The sequence below is a fragment of the Podarcis raffonei genome, chromosome 8, assembly GCF_027172205.1.
Source record: "Podarcis raffonei isolate rPodRaf1 chromosome 8, rPodRaf1.pri, whole genome shotgun sequence".
NCBI classification, from domain to species: domain Eukaryota; kingdom Metazoa; phylum Chordata; class Lepidosauria; order Squamata; family Lacertidae; genus Podarcis; species Podarcis raffonei.
Genome location: NC_070609.1, coordinates 51,043,795 through 51,063,277, shown reverse-complemented (window position 1 = coordinate 51,063,277; position 19,483 = coordinate 51,043,795). Strand labels below are relative to the sequence as shown.

Sequence of the window (19,483 nt, the reverse complement as noted above, 5' to 3'; positions counted from 1 at the left end):
AGGCTGAAGCACAAAGAGAGATGGGAAGAAGGGTCTCTCCCTGAGGCTCTTTCTCTCCCTCAGCTGTTTCCATTCCAGCTCACCATTATTAGAACTATCATGTAATTCTGTGTTTTCTGCCTGTTTGGTTATTTTCCTCTTTCCCTCCCATCCCCTCTTCCTTTCATGTTGTGTCTTTCAGATTATCAGCTTTCAGACAGACTGTCCTGTTTTTATTGATCTTATATAAAGCTGGTTTAGAAGCTTTTTCAGCTAAAGTGTGGGGTGAAATACTTCTAATAAATAATCAAGGCTTCTGTGGACATAGCACAATAAATCTTTCATGGGTGGGATTGAACTTGTGACATGCAGCAGCTAGGGGGAAAAAGAGAAAAAGAAAGTAATGGCAGGATAAGCAACCAAGGGAAAGTGTACATCTTGTAGGCCAGTTCTTCTCAAAACGTAAACCAGCAGCATGGACAAGAAAGTGATATCTAAGGAACTAATAAAATTTATTGATTGCTGATCACCAGGGCAACAACCAAAAATTGGAAAACTGCTGAACTGTTGACATTGAATACTTGGCACATTAAGCTGTGGCAAAGAGCCAAGGCAGAAAAACTGATTTACCAACTTAAATTAGCTAAGGCAAAGCTCAAAATACTTGATTTTTATATAGTGTGGCATGATTTTATCTCCTATACAAATTCAGCAACATTTATCCTAAGCTTTTCCTCGGATTATGGAAAAGTATAAACTGTAATATTATGATGAAGCATAGAAAAAGCTCCAAGTTGCAAACAGATCTTACATTTATGTTCACCTACATATAAAGAGGAGAAATGTGTTATATACATTGCCTTGTTAGCAATTTCAAAATGTTTGTTTTTTTATTTTGGAAATATTTTTTAAAAAGGGAATATCAGGAAAGCCTGGTGGGGGGGAACAATGTCTGAGCCTAGCCTGAGGCACAACTCTTTGGGGTGAGTCTGGTCACACCTGGGTGGGACCCAAGAAAAGCCCATCCCTTAGCTGCCTAGTGTGATTTCCCATGTAACCCTCACACTTTGGAAAAAGCGATTCATTTGTCCAATATATTCAGAGCTCAACATTTGCATTTCAATGGCTTCAGACTTGGCTTCTGTTTGTGCATCCAGCTTTGAGTAATTGAGGAAGCGATACACTTAAGACTGCAAAAAAATTGGGGGTGAGGAAGAAATAGAACAATGGCCAACATGTTGGCCACTGCCATGGCAGGAATAAGTTCCAGTAAAGGCACTATTGTCGTCAAGCTTTCTTTACTCACCCAGAAATTTCCAGAGTCGGAAGGGGATAAACTGGCTTTTTGCTACCGACCGAAAAAGTCTTCCAGGTGTGGGGGAAAGCACTTGAGACAGAAGGCTCTGAGGAAACAGAACAGTGCAAGGGTTACAGGGAATCATGGATAGATACCGGGGAATGAAGTCATGGGTGGAGTCAGGGGCTTTCTAGGGTGGAGTTTGATGGACTTTTTGACAGGCCAGGAGGCCACACTAGGAGTGATTAGCACAAAAGCATGGTTTATCAATTCCTCCTCCTGAGAATATCTGGTGTATATATTAGAATGTCCAATACCAGACTAAATGCAAAATAGCTACCTTACAATCCTGTATAGGAATAATTAATTACATTTACAAGAGATGTTGTAAGAATCAGTGGCAAAATGCATGTGAATTTGCTCTGCCCTCTCAAGCCTAGTTCGTAGACATGGTGGCAACCCAGAGTGAAGGCTATCACTTAAGGCTGCAGGCAAGGAGTTGCATAGTTAAATGTACCTCCAGAAGGTGGATGGTGAGCACAATAGGGCTTTTTCCATTGTGAGACCTGCAAACTATTGATTGCCACCAACTCTGCTGTCTTTTTGGAATCAAGGATTTTTGGAATCTTTTTAATTGCTCATGCCCTTAGAGATATTATGTTTCATATACATTCTTTATTTATTTTTTATTATTATTATTATTTGATTGCTCCTGACACTCTTGCTTCATGCTATATGATTGCATTTTTTAAATGGTTAAACTTTGATTCTGGAGGAGATTAATTTCTGAACAGTCAGAGACAAGCGCTCTAAACAAAGATGCAAGGAGCCAATCCCTCAATCTACAAAACTGGCACGTCAGGGAAAAGCTTATGTAAGAATGATTCCCTCTGATACACCAATTTTCTGGGTGCAGAGACTTTTTTGGTATTATTATTTATTTTGTGCATGAACATGCACTGCCTTAGGTTCCACGACGGAAGGTAGGTGGGATATAAATGTAAATGAATAAAGCCTTATCATTTCCTATCCCATCCTTCCCACACACCCAGCGTTTTATCCTCTCAATAACCCTGTGAAGTAGGTTAGGCTGCAAGAGAGTGAATGGCCTAACGTCACCCATTGCAACTCAGGGCTGATAGACCATTTGAACCCAAGTCCGAAAGGAACACTCTCCGCTATATCACGTTGATTCCCCCCGCTTTCTCGGTACTGTACAACCCACATCCTACTTTTTACCAAGGCAGGGGTTACAATCCTATACACGCTTACTTGGGAATAAGTCCCACTGAGCTTGATAAGGCTTTCTCTTGGACAGATGTGCAAAGGATTGCACTCTCATTTGCTGGTTGTGCAGCTGCAGAAAGTTCTGTGGAAACTGGGGGTGATTAATAGAAAAAACCCTCATGACTGTCACCACCAGGAGCTGGCAGGTTTAGCGGGTTCAGGCCGGGGGGGGGCTTTCCTCCCGGGTGATGAGGCAGTTTTAAGAGACCTCGGTGCCTCACCGCCTCAGCCTTACCTGAAGGCCGTCGCCACCGCTCTCTGTGCAGATCCTGGGCCAGCCGCTCTGCAGAGCCCGGAGCTCGGCCGCCGGGAAAGCCCGCGGCGCCAGTCGTAGAGCGCGGCGGCAGCTCCTCCGGAGCAGCAACAGCAAGGAGACCGCCCCGGTCATGGTCCAGGCACCGAGCTGTTCAGCTCCCCAGTGCGGACGGTGAGATCCAGGCGGGGGCCTGGCGAGAAAGCCGAGCGGAGACTGGAAAGGAGGTGGCTTCCGCCATCTTAAAAGCTGGCAGCCGCTCAGCGTAGCCCGCTCTCAAGATGGCCGCGCCTGGCTGTTCTCACCTAATGGGAAATTCGGCTGGAGGGAAACGCGGGGCCAAGACTTCGCCCACGCTCGGCCCAGAAATATGCACTCTTTTAAGTGCGGCCGCCTCCCCTCAGACACACTTTTCAAAACTTGCATTTCTTCTTTTTGACCCGGGGGGGGGGGAGAGGAGCTAGGGAGATATCTGGACATCGCTGTTTCGCTCGTCATTATTACTGTTTTTTAAGACTTAACATTAAAATCCAGTCATCTGAGGATGGGAATAAAACTGAAGGGACAAAATCGTACATTATTTCTGCAAGCTGTTCCCCTACTGCATCTTTGACAGTTTAGGACTCTGTAACGCTTTCAGCTCAATAAGCGTGAAGTTGTTTTTCAGCTATATTTGTGAAAGGAAGGTGGTTTCAGCTGCCTATTTGTGGAACTAGGATAGCAGCAGCATTTCCCCAGCGACTTGAACTTGACACCGCACTGATGAAATATACACAAACCGATTAAGCTGCTGTACTTGGATTTAAATAGATTTCTGACTACACACTATATCCTTCTATATCACCGCCTTTTAGAAATTTGCTGCTGCACACATTACAGATAGCTATGTGAAGGCGAGTAACTACTCCATCAGCCAGGCACTGCTTTCTAATCCTGAAACTAGGCTGAAAGCTAGCTTTCTATTTTTTTTTTAAATAAATTTTTATTAATTTTCCAATACATATTAAATAACAATACAAAACAATACAAAAACAAACAAACATATAAACATGTATAATTTCTTAACCTTCTTTTCCTTAAACCTTCTTTCAACGACTTCCCCATACCTCCTTTTTCTGCATCCTTGTTTTAAATTTTTCCAGCAACCCCTAATTTTAGTTACTTATGGCAGTTCCTTTAAATCCTTTTTCCCATATCCAATTGTTTATCGCTGCAATTCTATTTCGCATTACTCAGAACATTTTAGCACTCATTAATTTTACAACAGTTCTTAAGGTAAACTTTAAATTTTTTCCAGTCTTCTTCCACTGTCTCTTTCCCTTGGTCTCGGATTCTGCCGGTCATCTCAGCCAGTCCCATGTAGTCAATCACCTTCGTCTGCCATGGTTTGTACATTCAGATCAAAAGTGTGTGGCCAAGCAGAGAACCAGATTTCAAAACCTTGCTTTATTTTCTTGGACACAATAACTGCTATTCACAAGCTTTGCTTTAATGATACATCATATTTACTTTGTCATCATAATTACATTGACATGCATGTATAGTTTTATGCACACACTGTCAGAAGTTTAAAAGTGCACAACAGATAATGGATCATAAAGTATGAAGAAAATGAAAAATTATAATAGTTTTAGAAAAACAAACAACACTAAGAGAGTACATTGGTGGTTTTTTAAATACAGGAAGTGGGAAGGTTCGGCATCATAGAACACATATATTAATTCTGGTTCCCACACTGGGCGTAGTATGTTTTAAATTTGCATGTAGGGCACATGTGGGCTATTAAAAGGGTGTTAGCTTCATTCAGAGGCTCCTATTGAACCTGCACACAAAACACACACACACACACCTTCGATACCTCCAGGGCCCCCAAAACAAATGAGGAAAAAGCAAGGGATTAAATTTGCAATTTTTTTATTAAAAAAAAAAGCTGGGTAAGCAGGAGACATTTCTTAAGAGTTGAGCAACAGAACAAGGCTGTTGATAGAGTTATAAGATCACTGATGTCACCTTCAAGTTAATGGTATGCTTCCGTGCACAAATTTAAAACCATTAAATTTGCTTGAAGAACAGGTCTGCAGTGCTGTGAGCCTTTCACAATTTCACTGGCAGAAAGCTGTCAGACTCTTCTTCCCTAAACAAGTTGTTTTCTGTAGGGATAACATAGCAACAATCACTCCCAAACAACAATAGTGTTGCAAAACTCACTTCTCCCACTGAAGTATCTCAGTTACCATATTTGTCACAGACACACCCAGGATGTTAACTAGCTTCCTCTGGATATGCCTGGATAAACTTTCAATTCAAACTAGGAGTCTGTTACTAAATAACCTTTTTGTATCATATTAGAAGTCAGTATTACTGGCTTAACTGACCAACAGCTTCATTAATAGACATGAAATTCAAGTAGCTACAATTAAACTCTGGTAGCCAGACAAAATCTGCATCCCTACATTGGGATGTGATTTGCTGAAATGTGAGACATTAAATATGGGAGCACAATAAAACCATTAAGTTGGGGAACAGAATGGATGTGCATTGGGTGGGGACAAGGGGAGGTGAGTGTTGCCTCACATTTTAAGAGTTATGGAAAATATAGTGTATTTTGCATTCACACTTTTTTTTTCATAAGTAAATTTTACTGGTTTTGCTGGAGGTTATTTTCAAGTGAGCATCCTTAATATTACAGGATTATTTTAGTTTCCATGTTATGCTTTAGTTATAACTGGTATGACAGAAGTGCCTTTTCATTGACTAATGCTAGGGGTCCAACAATGGGGGTGGATGGCAAGTTACTTGACTGGAGGTGAGTTGAAAAATATGACTCTTCTGCCTCCACCACAAATATCTAGTACTAGAAGGTATGAAGTTCAACAGACAAATACTTTTTTGCATACACAACACATCTATCTAGAGAAACAGGATTTTTTTTTTATATAATAATTTTGTTAGTCAACAAGTGGTCTAAACCACTGAGCCTCTTGGGCTTGCCGATTGGAAAGTCGGTGGTTTGAACCCCCACGATGGGGTGAGCTCCCGTTGCTCGGTCCCAGCTCCTGCCAACCTAGCAGTTCAAAAGCACGTCAAAGTGCAAGTAGATAAATAGGTATCGCTCTGGCGGGAAGGTAAACAGCGTTTCCGTGCGCTGCTCTGGTTTCGCCAGAAGCGGCTTAGTCATGCTGGCCACATGGCCCGGAAAAACTGTCTGCGGACAAATGTCGGCTCCCTTGGCCAGTAAAACAAGATGAACGCCACACCCCCAGAGTCATTTGCTACTGGACTTAATTGTCAGGGGCCCTTTACCTTTACCTTTAATGAACTGCAGTATTCACAATCACAACACTTTTTGTGTGGGGTGCTTAAATCAAGTTTTGGATGTCCAGATAGCCCCAAATAACATTGAGCATTGGCATATGTGAAGCATTCTAAAGCAATTGAGATAAAACCCTAAGCAAAACAGGGCACAATTATCCCAGGTTCCTCATAATGCCTTCTACCTTGTCCTGACTTAGTACTCATGAGATGTTAGAGGCCTATCTGTTAGAGGCTTGACAACCATATGTCAGGAGTGCTCTGATGGTGTTTCCTGCTTGGCAGGGGTTGGACTCGATGGCCCTTGTGGTCTCTTCCAACTCTATGATTCTATGATTCTATGTTTTGGCTCCAGAACAAAGCTTAATAGCAACGGTTCCAAATTAATATAGCTGGAGATGTACTACATGGATTACATAATTACAAGCATTAGCATCCACTATCTGAACATGTGAAATGCAACCTTGAAAAAAGGTGACTTAATTCAATGCCATTTGAATGGAAATAAAGTTTCTTTTGGGAACATATCCAGTATTCAGATAACACAGATATAGCCTGATCCAGGCTGGCATTACTGGGATATTTTCCAGCTATGACATCATTGGAAGATATTGGTGGGGAGAGGGCACTGTTTTGAAAGTGATTTTACTGCTGCTGGAAGGAGTTGGTCATGAGAATAATTTAACTGCAACAGTTGTGTGAACCATTTCACAGGTGAAGCTATAAATATAAGCCATATTGTAAATATAAGAGAATACAGATTGATTATTAAAGTTAAATTCTAAAGTCTTGTCTTCTTATGGGGCCACTTTAATCTACTTATATTTTATGACAGAGGCACTATGGACAGTTAATGGGCTTCAAATCTGAGGCAGATGCCAGTTTCTACAGCTGTCCCTAATTATGCTTTTTCCCTCTTTGTAAAAGGTACACATTGTATAGGATGAGATGCAACCAGGCAAAAAGGAAGCTACCGTTTGACAATAAATGTAACCCTTACTCATGCCAGTACCTGAACTTCATGTTTAATTCCATGGCACTGCCACTCATGCAATGTAAGGGTCTCAGAGATTATAGACAGCAGACAAGTCAGAATAAGCACTTGTAAGTCTGCTGCACCCAAACCAACCAAGGTACATAATTTGGTGGCATAAGAATAGCGATTAAAATAGGAAACCATCACACGATCAATGCCTCCTGCTTAGAAAATAGACACCAAGATGCTTACCTAGCCACAGGAGCCTGTTTGCCTCTATCAATAACACAGTCAACTACATTGTGCTTTACGTTGTACAACTAGAGCTACAAGTGACAAAGGTTGCAATCTTATACAATTACCTGTGAACAAGTTCCATTGAACTCAACAGATCTTACTACTGAGGAGACTTGTATATTATTACAGTGTAACAGATGGACAATTAAAAGCAGAAGGGGGAACCCACTTCCCCACAGAATCCTATTCACGAACTCTCAGCCAGGTTCACTATCAATATACACTAGTTAGTAAATAAACTAAAGTCAGTTTGGCAGAACTTAATTCCCATACATTAATACTCCTCTGTGCTCTGGTCCATGGGGTCACAAAGAGTTGGACACGACTAAACAACAATGAGTCACACAGTGAATGAATCTGTGACATCAGAGTAAAGTGACTTATTGGAATAACAAGATGACTTCCAGTTAAATTTTTAATAAAAGCCTTTTGTTGCTGACAGCAACTAAAGAAGATTTAACAGAAAACTATTTTTAAAAGTTTACAATATTTATTTGGCAATAAGTCCAAACTAAACCAACACGGACACAGGTGGCGCTGTGGTCTAAACCACTGAGCCTAGGGCTTGCTGATCAGAAGGTCGGTGGTTCAAATCCCTGCGACGGGGTGAGCTCCCATTGTTTGGTCCAAGCTCCTGCCCACCTAGCAGTTTGAAAGCATGTAAAAGTGCAAGTAGATAAATAGGTACCGCGCCGGCAGGAAGGTAAACCGCATTTCCATGCGCTGCTCTGGTTCGCCAGAAGCAGCTTAGTCATGCTGGCCACATGACTTGGAAGCTGTCTGCGGACAAATGCCGGCTCCCTCGGCCTATAGAGCAAGATGAGCACCGCAACCCCAGAGTCGTCTGTGACTGGACCTAACAGTCAGGGGTACCTTTACCTTTACCCTTACCTTTAAACCAACATAATTTATTTCCAAGTAAAAATGGATAGGATTGGGCTGCATGTCATCTGTTGTAAAGGTGTTAGATAGTCTGCTTCTAAAGAATGCCAGGTCTACTCTGTTTTCTCTCATGTTTTATAAATATATCACATTGCTATAAAGAAGGCAAAGTTTTTAGCGGAAAGCTGCTTTATCTTAGGACATCAGTTCATTGTGAAGAAAAATACATATCCAGCCACTTCCCTTGTTCATTCCCTCTCCCATATGCAGCTACCTACCGTACTTTTAAAACCGAGTTGGTAACAAAACTCACACAAAAATGTTAAATTAGCACAATAAAGCTAGGAAGATTGTAGTATCATTTATTATTTCTGCTAGGAATGTTTAGCATCTTAAATACATTTAAACTTTACATAAAATTATCAGACTACTGCATTTCACAACCATTTGGCCTCACTGTTTACATTTTGTATTATCTACTGATAATCTATGTAGATTGGTTAACTGGAGGTAGCACTTAATGCATGGGATGAAGTGGGGTTAGGGTTGCAAGTAAGGCTCATTGAATTAAATAGTACTTCTAAGTGGGGTGTTAGGGGAGGGGTAGTACTTTTGCAGGGGGACATGTCTTGCTTCCTCTGGGGTAGTTTGTCAACCTTGCACTCAGCTGACACCTATGGCTCCTAGAAACTGTCAGCATAAAACAGCGGCCATGCCTCAGGAAATGGCTTAATAGAAAATATAAAGGCTTTATTGTCACTGTACCACTTGTTTACAGTGAGATTAACCGAACCTCCCCCCCCCCCAATCTCTCAGTCCTTGTTACATTCTGGCTACCTAAACTATGTGTGGGTAGCGGATGGGTCTCAAACCCTCAGTCTTTCAGGATATATTTGGGAGAATAAAAGGCTAAAGATTAAACCTACACAATTCCGGAGTAGAGTCCCAAAAACAGTTGGATGGCTCCTTGTACACTTCTGGCATTCATGTAGCCAAACTAGTACCAAACGCATTGCTCTGCTTTCCTTTGGACCACATCTGCAAGGCTGAAATGGGGGTTTTGTCTTCTGGGCAGCTCAGGACCTCCATACACACTGCCCAGGCTTGCACCCTGAATAAGTCACTTTGGTGCTGCTAACACAGTGGGTTGATTTCCCACCCGGAGGCACACTCCATTGTCTCTTGAGACAGACAGATGCCAACAACTTCTGAGTAGACATAGCTAACCAGATTGTAAGTCTGCATAGTTTTCACCACAATAAACATGCCTCAAGACTCTTTTATATAGTAATGAATTCCATATGCACTCATCCTTGAACAAGAAATATCCACCCTTGTGAGGATTTTACTTATAAGAACCTTTAAATTATTCCACAGAGTATAAAATCAAGAACTGCTAGATGGCCTTCTTTAATAAAAGGTCTTTGCTGCCTCATGGGAGGCTTAACGTTTCACTCTATTTATTGCAAGATCTCTGACCCAGAAGAAACATTAATGCTTCTTCAGAAGAATTATTACTGCCAAATATATTTAGGGAGAAAACAAAAAGAAACTGCCTATTAAGACGTGGCAATAAAAATGATCATATAACTTGCATCTAGGGGTTGGCCAGGTTGGCACCTGTCAAGCCAAGGGCACAGGTCCTGTAGGGGTGCAAAAACCATATCCCTCCACTCAGGCATGGTGTGGCTAGAGGCCACCAGTCCTTCTGCACATTTTGCAGACCATTCCTCCACTGCTCTGGGCTGCCAGGCAAGGTGCACAAGCTTCTCTGGGTGCCTTGGAGGAATCCAGTTGCTGGTGTGGGGAGAAGAGGGGGCATCAATATAGGGCACAAGGGAGCCTAGGTATGCCTCTGCTTGCATACAACATTGCAGAGACTAACAATGCGACTCTTTGGGAATAATGTGTCATTTTTCCTTTTAAAGTTTGTATGATATGGCATCTAGAGAGAGAAACATAGGAACAAAACCCATAGCAGGGAAAGCCACAGAAAGCTTAATAGTGAAGTTAAGGTATTTCCATTACTCTAGTGTCCTATAGTAGGTCACCTGTGAGGGGAAAAGGGGCCTACCAGTAGCAATATACAAGTTTGTCAAAAGAAGTCAGACGTGACCATTTTCTCCTCTTACTACCAAGGGTTGAAAATTTTAGACAAAGCAAGTAAGTGACATGCTATTTCTCTATCACTGCTTCCATTAGCTTAATTCAAACCTGAAGTGCAGTGTGGGCAAGCCTGGAAGTGCTAGTTACTCTCCCCCCTGCCCCCTGTTCATGCTGTAGCAGCAGCCAGGGGAAAAAAAGCTATTCCTTGCTTAGATTTCTGAAAAGTTTCCAATGACTCAATGGTGTACAAACACAGCTCTCTACCAATGTCACAAGCTAAATAAGACCAAAAGCAGCCAGCATTCAGAATCAGTCAGATGAAACACTAGTAGCTTTAGTTCAGCTTTTCACTGTTTAGATTCTACACTGTTAGTAGCAATACAATCCTGCTTAACAATTGCTTTTTGTGAGCATCTTAAAGGTTACAATTAAAGGCAACAATACATTGTTATACTATGTATTGTTTTGTGCTGTATTCTCTGTTTTATTGAATTTGTATGTATCCATTTTACTACATTTTTTAAAACAAAGAAACAAACAAGGTTACAATTCCATGCATGTTTAGGTGGCAGTAAACCCTACTGAACTCAAATGGCATTTACTCCCAAGCAAGCAGGCATAGACTGGACCAAAAGAGATTTAGCTACAATAAAGTGTTGGACTTTCCTTTGGGCGGATGAGAAAGGAAAGCAAGACAGAACATCCTATACATTGTTTTCGGTACTGTCGAAATATCTTTGATTTTGAGGGTTTGGGGAAATGATGAAGCCACCCCACCGAGCCCACACAGATTTATTCGCAACCTAGCAGAGACACAGCAAAGCAGACGACAGCTATATTTAAATGAGAAGAGAAAAGATGAGAAGAAAGGAAAGGGAGGCCTTGATTAGCTCGGAGAAAAGGCTTTCGCCCGGACTAGGCCCGACTTCTAGCGATTAGGCCCTGAATGGGTTACCCATAGCAACCGCAGCTCAGAAGAAGTAGGGAGGGGAAGGGGGGAGGGGAAAGAAATTTCAAACACGTGACACATCACGCGCTTGTCATCAACGACGCGTTAATCCGTTTGCCCAATCCCAAGATTTGCTTTCCCCCCTCCCATCGGGTCCCTCCTCCTTGCGCCCGCGCGCTCCGAGGAAAAGCAACGTTCCTTTAATCGCGTCGCACGCGCGCTCGCGTCACTCCGGTGTCTGCGGCTGCTCCTCCTCCCTGTTCACCCCTCCTCCCCCTCTTACGTCCCACCCTATATCGTTGCTGTGCCGGCAGCCAATGAGACGGAGTGTCTCATTGGGCCAATGGGGAAGCTCGGCTCTGGTGGCGAGAGCAACAGCGGCGGTGGCCGTGGAGGCTGGGGCTGTGTGTGTGGGAAGGGAGGAAACGGCGCTGGCTGGGCGAGAGAGCGAGCGAACGAGGCAGGCACCGCGGCGGACGAGGAAGGCACCGCTGGCGAATCGGCGCTCGGGACAGCGAGGAGGCAGCGAGAGCCGCCGGGAAGGCGGGTGGGCCATGGAGCGGGCGAGCCGGAGGAGGCGACGCCGGCACTCGTAAAGGCCCGCTGCCCCCTGGGCGAGCGAACGAGCGAGCGAGGCAGGCGGGCGGCCGGGCGAGAAGCCTCACGCACTCGCCCTCACGGGCCTCGGGCCTCAACGGCGCACAGGCAAGGGAAAGAGGCGGCGGCGGCGGCGCAAGGAACCACGCGCTCCGGGTAAGGAAGGCTCCGCACCTCAGTGAGGGCTCTCGGCGGGGGCGAAGGGCCTGCCCGGCCTGGCGGCGCGAAGTCCACGGAGGCCCCGCGCGGGGTAGAAGCGGGTGTTGAAAAGGTGCCGAATGACGGGGGTGCGGGCGGGGCGAAGGAGTGCTAGGATGGTGCCTGACCCGGGTTTGCGGAGCGACATACGTTGCATGCGTGAGGGGCGCCCTGGAGGGAGCTGCTGCCGCCACCCCCGAGAAACTGATGAGGCCTACGGTGAAAACGAGGGGGAAAGGGTAATATTGGCCACGTGTGTGTATTTGTGTGTGTCGAGTATGTGGGGGGCGGGGGGAGGGTTGGAAGAGGTATTTAGTTAAAACGAAGTGGTGGGGTTTTGCGGGGGATTAAAAAGAAAAGAGAGGCCTATCTGTATATGAGGAAAGAGCGTTGAGATTACATTGTAGGGCACGTTGGTACGTTCTCTTCTATTTTGGTGAGAAGGAACATTTTGTTTTATTTCCATAAGCATTTGTGGTAAAAGTGGTGGCCAAAGAGCATTGGAGTGTGTGGGATTTTAAAGCCCTTCAATCTCATCCTCTGGTAGATGCACTAGTGTCTTCCCACATTTCTAATTGCCTCTTTGGGGGTGCAGGTTCTAATCTGTATTACTGGTTGTAGGTACAGATCTGTTGTACAGGTTGAGGTAACTACAGGACTGTGTTGTATGTCACAAAAAGTGAAAGGAAGTGGGCAGAATGTGTTGGTGTTCATGAAGAAGCTGATGAGCTGGGGTGTGTGTGTGTGTGTGTAGTAATGGTACGTGGAAAGGAAGGTTGAGGGTTTGCGAAAGACAGACAAGGGTTGAGTCTCTAGAGTTTGACGGGGATGTGATGGGTATGAGAGATTGGGCACGCAGCAGAAATGTGGAGATGGAGTATATTGCATAGATGCTTTGTAGTTGGAAACCAGCTGCTGAAACAGGGAGGTGTGGAGCGCTGGTGCTGCAGAGGCAGATGGTGCAGGATTGAGTGGGGGTGGGGATGGGGTGAGGTCAGAGTCTGGTAAAACTCACAGCAGAAAGGAGTGGAAGTTATGGAGTTGAAAGCCTAAGGTACTAGCAAAATGTCTAGGAGGAGGGATGTTATTTGTTGGAATAGATTCAGTGAAGATTACGCTTGCTATGGTAATTTCCTTTTCCCATTTCATCATCTTTCAGTCAGTGTTAGCTCTGTGTATATGTGTAAAAGAAGAGCTCTTCTTCTGCCTTTTCTTGTTTCTTTTTCTTAGTTTCTTCTGTGGATTGTCTTCCTTTCTCTTAAAACAAGAAATACAAAGCAGCTGCATGTCTCCAAACAGAATTTAGGATCCCTCTCACTCCTCCTGTCTCTTAAGAAAGAGGATTGATTACATGTTTAGAAAGGCAAATCGTCCCCCCCCCTTCTCCAAGAAGCTTGGATGAGCTGAGCCCTCCAATGCCCTCTGCCCTTTTCCCAGAGAAAGCAGCTGTCTTGTGAGGGATGTGTGCATGTGGATTGAAAATCAGTCTGTTCATTGAGACACAAGGGCTGGTGTGTTCAGATCGGCTCCTGCTCATTAAAGTTGTGGCTCTGTTTTGATATTCAGTTGCAGGAAGGAACTTGTCCCCTCCCCCTCAGTTTGTACACAGATCTCCCTTGTCACCAGGAACCTGGCCTTATAGATTAAGAGTGAGCAGATCAGTCACTGTCTTTTAAAGCCAAATGCATCTCAGGGGATAATTCTAGAAACTGAATGGGGGACAAAATAGCTAAGGCAAAGAATGTAGTAAAATTAGGTAACATTTTTTTTTGTTTGAACACTTTGTAGTTTTAATTCACAGATGATCAACTGTAATGGATGATGGTAATTTTGCTTCTTAGTTTTTCCAGCTCACAGTATTTCTGTTATTTTTTTCAACATGGCCATTCCATTATCAGTTCCATTTCCTGGGTAAAACGCCCTCAGAAAACAAACAGAGGTGTTGATTTCAGAATGGATTTTAAGCTTTTGTTGCAGACGTTTCTTCTAGTTAAGAAGGGAGCTTAAATCTGTGATTATTTAAAAAAATGACTCCCAGAGTTGTAGTGAAAGGGAATTCCCAGAGTAAAATGTCAATATCTGAGGCACTTTTAATGGGCAACAGTGGGTATCAGTAGACTGCATGGTGTAGGGAGTTAGAGTGCTGAACTCTGATCTTAGGAAGCAGGGTTCAAATCCCCACTTATCCATGAAGCTCATTATCTGTCAGACCAACCAACCTCATAGAGTTGTTGTTGTGAGGATGAAATGGAGAGGGGGAGAAGTGTGTATGCCACTTTGAGCTCCTTGGAGAAAATGTGGGATATAAATATAAAAATCAAAACAGTAGTTGAAAAATAAGTGAATTATTTGAACTGAGAAGTTTGTATGTAGATAGAAAAGGAGCCTAAAATGTGTTTTGTTTTGTAGTCAGAAAGTATGCATTTCTCTCTCTCTCTCTCTCTCTCTCTCTCTCTCTCTCCAAGTCTACTGGAATTGGATTTCCACATACAGATATGTTGTTTAACCTTAGGAATATCACAGAGGTAGAGTTACCTGGTAACAAGGATAGAATCATACAGGCAGCCTCCATAGTTCACACATGGTTTTCTCATGCTTCTCTTTGCCCTTTTATAATTAACTGCCTAAGCTGGTTGAACAGGACAAGTTATTGAGGATGTTCTTGAGACTCCTGTCAGTCTAACATTAAAGCACCAGTAGCTCTTCAGGACTGGAAGTGTGGATGAGAGTGTTTCATGCGCGGTTGCCATAGATGGGCAGCATAATGGTTCCCGTATGCACAGCTCTGGTCTCATAGCAGAGGGAGATAAATCTGCTCTGCATTTGAAGACACAATTCTTTTTCACCAGAGAATTATTGTTAGTAACACACTGCAAGTGATAACATGGCCTGTCCTTCCCCCACACTAATGTGTACAATACAAAATAATGATTTGGTGGCTCATGCAGCAAGTACTAAAGTACTATATACAAGGAATTGATAAGGCTAGCCTGTGCACATCTAGGCCTTCTCCCAAGATTGAACTGGGTAATATATTTTACATCAGTTTGGGCAAGGCAAGGACAATGTGCTAGTTAACTGTTTCGGGCTAGGAGGGAAGGAATTGTCTTAGTAGGAAAGCTTTAGAAAAGCTGCAGCTCTGTCCCCATTGTATTTTGCATATATCTGGTTGCATGAATTACTTGAAAGCATTGTTACAATTTGTTCAATATTGCGACCTTTATAGTTAGTGCAATTTGATTATATTCCACTGTTCTAATATTGAGATCATATAGGTCCTTGAAGAATATTTGGTTCACAAGTATAGGCTTCTTTTTCATTCTGCTGTTATACTACTCTGAGTATTGTCTGGCTTTATTTATGCTATATCAATTAGGGAAATCTTTTAACGAAATAAAACCTTCAATTCTTGCTTTACATTTAGCTTAAAGTAAAATGAAAATATAATATTTTTATTTGCTTGAAAATACTTACCTTATTAAGATATAACAATAATACAAGCTTTAAAAATTGATGAAATATTAAGTACTTTATTTTTTGCTGTTCAAATAATAGAATGAGTATGTTGTTTTAAGCTTCTCTGCTTTGATATTGTTTCAGGCTTCTGTTGAGCTAAGCAGGCAGATCTTATGCTAGCTTGAGTGGTTAGCTGTGCTTAGTCAAGCTGTACTGTAAAAGCAGTATTACTTTTTTTCACTAAACCAAAATTTATATAACTTCTGTTTGTTTGATCCATATAATTCTAATGTAGTTCATGCAAATAAGGTGCAAATATTTCAGGGATTGGCTTTGAGTTTGCTCATTTCCTGTTCTAAGTGTGGTTTGTAAACATTGGGTTAAAATATGATATTTTTCGTGCTGTTATAGATAAACATACTGATTTTTAGCAATAGGATTCTTAAGTGGGAAAGGCAGCAGTGAGAGGAAACATATCAAGAAGCAATTGCATGTGTTAATGTTCAGACTAAAGGGATGTGTATGGTATGAGTGGTTATAGTTACTGAGCTGGGAGTGAAATCGAAACACCTGCATTGTTCTTTTATTTATACTTTACATCTGCAAAATAGAATGCCTATTCTCTTGGTTTTTTAAAATTCATTTTTTGTGGGAGAGATTTTCTGTACTTCAGTGAATCATAAATGTCTTTAGGATTTTGGTAAACCTTGCTGTTGGTGGAGACACTGATGGCAGGAAGAATATTTTCCTAAATTGAATGATATTTTTAAATGTCTGTTTTCTAGAATTCTTTGTAGATTTGAATTTAATGAATCAGGAGTATTTGCGAAGTGTGTTAGAATGTTCTGAATATTGCAGCACTTTTTTAGTAATTACTTCAAGGGCAACCTTTTGTATGTATCCATATATACACACACAGGTGGCAGCCATTTTGAGTGGGAGTTCCATTCCTGGCCCCTGCGTGTGCATTGGCAGAGCACGCATAACCCTGTTCCACCCCCATTCTGCCCTATTCCAGGTCCAAAAGGACCCACGTGCTGGTAGTTGTGTGTTGATTGGGCACGCACAAAATGGTCACTGCCTATAGTAGTCAAATGTACTGATCCTTGAGTCAGAACATTTAATCTGACTTGTACTTTGCTGCTAGACTGTATGGGGGGCAGTAATTGATTCAGCTTTTGGGAAAAGTATGTTTTGAATCCCAGATGGCATCATTTTCCTTATGATTGTTAGTGTTAGGTTTTAAAGGCATTCCCTGTTGTTTCCATATGAAGTCCAATAAGCCAAGTTAAATAAATCAGTTTGAATCAATGGGAAGAGTGGGGTCATTTATAGTGTTAGAGATGCATAGGATACTACAGGAAAGAAGGATAGGCAAGACACGAATACATTGTAGTGGAGAGAAGCAGAAAGCTGTAGAAACATTGTAAGTGACTTGCTGATTGATTAGTCATTGTAAGTGACTAAGGTGAATGTGGAATTGTGTGTTAATTAATAAGCAATTGGAGACCCATGCATCATATCTGCCCTCCTATGTGTGTTGCCTGGTTCCCTAGATGGTGAAAGAGGTTTGGAAAACATGATGTGAGTGACAAGAGAACTTGGAAGACATCACTTTAAGGATTGTGGGATGAAGGTTATTTCTTTTTATTAGATTTATATCCTGCATTTCCTCCTAAGGGATCTCAGGGCAATAGGGGCATCCCCTTACTTCTCAGAGTGGCTGTCCAGGAAAATTGGTTTCTTGCTTAATATGGATGGAGTGGCCAGAGTTCCAGTGCTGCGATGGAACTCAATAAAAGTCTGTTGACAAACTGGGTTTATTCCTCAGAGTACATGGGTGATGAGCAGCAGTGAGTGTGGTTTGCTTTGACAATTGATTAAATATAACATTAACATTTATTGTTAAATACTTCAGAATTATGATGTATTTGTAAAGTAACCTAAGGTCCCAGCCACAAATACTAACTTCAGAATAAATGTCAAAATTGATTTGTAGTTGAATTTGAGTATATGCTTAGAAATTTGACCTTTAATTGATTTTATTCTCAAAGTCAGAAGTATTTACATTCACTGTTGCCAAATCACTGTGGCTAGTGTTGGCATGCTGTCTACCAAGCAAATGGTGCAGCCTGACATACTGTAAATGTTTAGTTGGAAGTCAGTCCCAGTGTGCTGAATGGGGTTTCTCCCTAATAAGTGTGCGTGGGATTGCAGCTCTCTGGATCTGATGAGTTTGCTTGAGGGTAAATGGAAAGTGTCCAACACAAAGTATCTTAAGATCTACTTTGCAGTGAGCTGTTAAAGATGGATTCAGTAAGTTTCCCTTCAATAGAGCTGCTTTCTTAGTTGTCCTGTGTGTATTAATTTTCTTCAGATGAGTTACAAATGAAAAGGATTGCCTCATAAATAATGGTGTTTTTTGTTATATTAATGTAGATACTTCACACATACAATAACGTGTTTTAATTCTGCATGTAGTTGTCCCAGAGGTAGGCAAAGAGTAACAAATGTTTCCCAGAGTGGAAAAAAGGTGTTCCAGAAGCTTGTTTTGTCAGTTCGTCGTTCTCCATTTTTTGGCTGTGCTTTCAAATAAATTGACGACTTTGTAAATATGCTGATGGGGCTTGCTATCTTAGAGGATAACACTGAAACTCAAATAGCCAGGCCAGACCTGACCACCTATCCTTTTTATAAATCTATGGGACATGATATCCAGGTCTCTTCTGTTCTGAAGCTTTTGTTGTGATCTTTGGTTAAACAAACCTAATCATTGTTCAAAAACTGAAAGGCTTACATTGCATATCTTACATGACACCTTGATTATATTTAAGCTGCATTGTAGAGTTATGAAATACCATTTTGGGGAGGCTACTGTTGCTGTTATGAATAGTTTTATCTCCTTTTCAATTCCCCCTTTCATTATCTAAAACCAAGTTTTAGGTATGAAAAATAGCCTCCATGACAAACTTTTCAACTTCAGCAGTAGCTAAATCTGTCAGATTTCCTAGCAAACTGCAATATCTTTTTAGTTCACTATGTGAACCAAGTATGTTCTATTCAACACAATTTGTGTGAGCATAGATCAGTTGGGATATCATCATTCACTGTCCCATAGACATACAGTGAGTATTAGGGAGCAAGAGCTGAGAGAGAACTTTGGTAACAGTATTTTCTCCCCATTGCCTTCCCAGGTCACGTTTGCAGTTGCTTTTATGCAGTGATGTGAGGCACACACACGACTGTCTGCTTTGTCCCTGCCATCTGGATAAATGCAACATTCCAGTTTGCTGCACTGCCCTTGGCATTTAGGCTCTGAATTATTTATCCTCAAGGAGTCTGTAGGCAGTCTCTTTGCGTCTTTAAAGAAAGTCGAGAAGGGTCTGTTGGTTAAAACTAGTATTCAGCCTGCTTTATATACAGAAAATTTAAAGCGTAGATTCTTCTCTATTGCTTTAATAATGCAAGATTTTATAAAATCACATATTGTATTTAAAAAGCTGTCTGGTTAATGCTTTTGATCTCAATTCACTGTCACAGGCAGGGTTTTTATCTTGGTTGCTATCAGATATTTCATGTAAAAAAATTCCAACTTTTGATATGCTTCTGGTAAAAATATGACATTTTTTAGAAGTGTGGACTGTAATGTTAGCATGTGGAAGAAGCTACCAGGCAATATTTGTATATATTTATGCAATAGAGAAAGGAACTCTGAATTGTGGAGTAGATTGCCAGGGTGGGTGGATGACCATAGCTAACTAATGTCACTCCTTCTCAACCTCTGTGCAGCTGGCCTGTATATAGGAAATAAATTTTTTTAAAAAAAATAAAAAATTGTGTGTGGGGGCAGCAGCATGCCACTGTTAAAATCCAGTCATGAGGTGTACAGTGTGT

At 41.9% G+C, this 19,483-nt stretch overlaps 2 protein-coding genes across 6 annotated transcripts in view; one reads left to right on the top strand and one right to left on the bottom strand.

The window, feature by feature from the left end:
- Positions 1 to 3,102, bottom strand: part of SPG7 (SPG7 matrix AAA peptidase subunit, paraplegin) — a 32,855-nt gene extending 29,753 nt beyond the window's left edge. The window contains exons 1-2 of the mRNA XM_053400023.1: positions 2,799 to 3,102; positions 1,286 to 1,382 (exon numbers count right to left, since the gene is read on the bottom strand). Of these exons, the coding sequence (XP_053255998.1) occupies positions 1,286 to 1,382; positions 2,799 to 2,951 (250 nt within the window). The 5' untranslated portion in view covers positions 2,952 to 3,102. The remainder of the gene's footprint in view (positions 1 to 1,285; positions 1,383 to 2,798) is intronic.
- An 8,592-nt stretch (positions 3,103 to 11,694) lies between these two features.
- Positions 11,695 to 19,483, top strand: part of ANKRD11 (ankyrin repeat domain containing 11) — a 190,363-nt gene continuing 182,574 nt past the window's right edge. For 3 of the 5 annotated variants that reach the window (XM_053400022.1, XM_053400018.1, XM_053400019.1), the window contains exon 1: positions 11,696 to 12,091. The gene's annotated coding sequence lies outside the window, so the exon portion shown is untranslated. Of the gene's footprint in view, positions 12,092 to 19,483 lie in introns of all 5 variants that reach the window. The other 2 variants (XM_053400020.1, XM_053400017.1) reach the window with 1 other exon arrangement.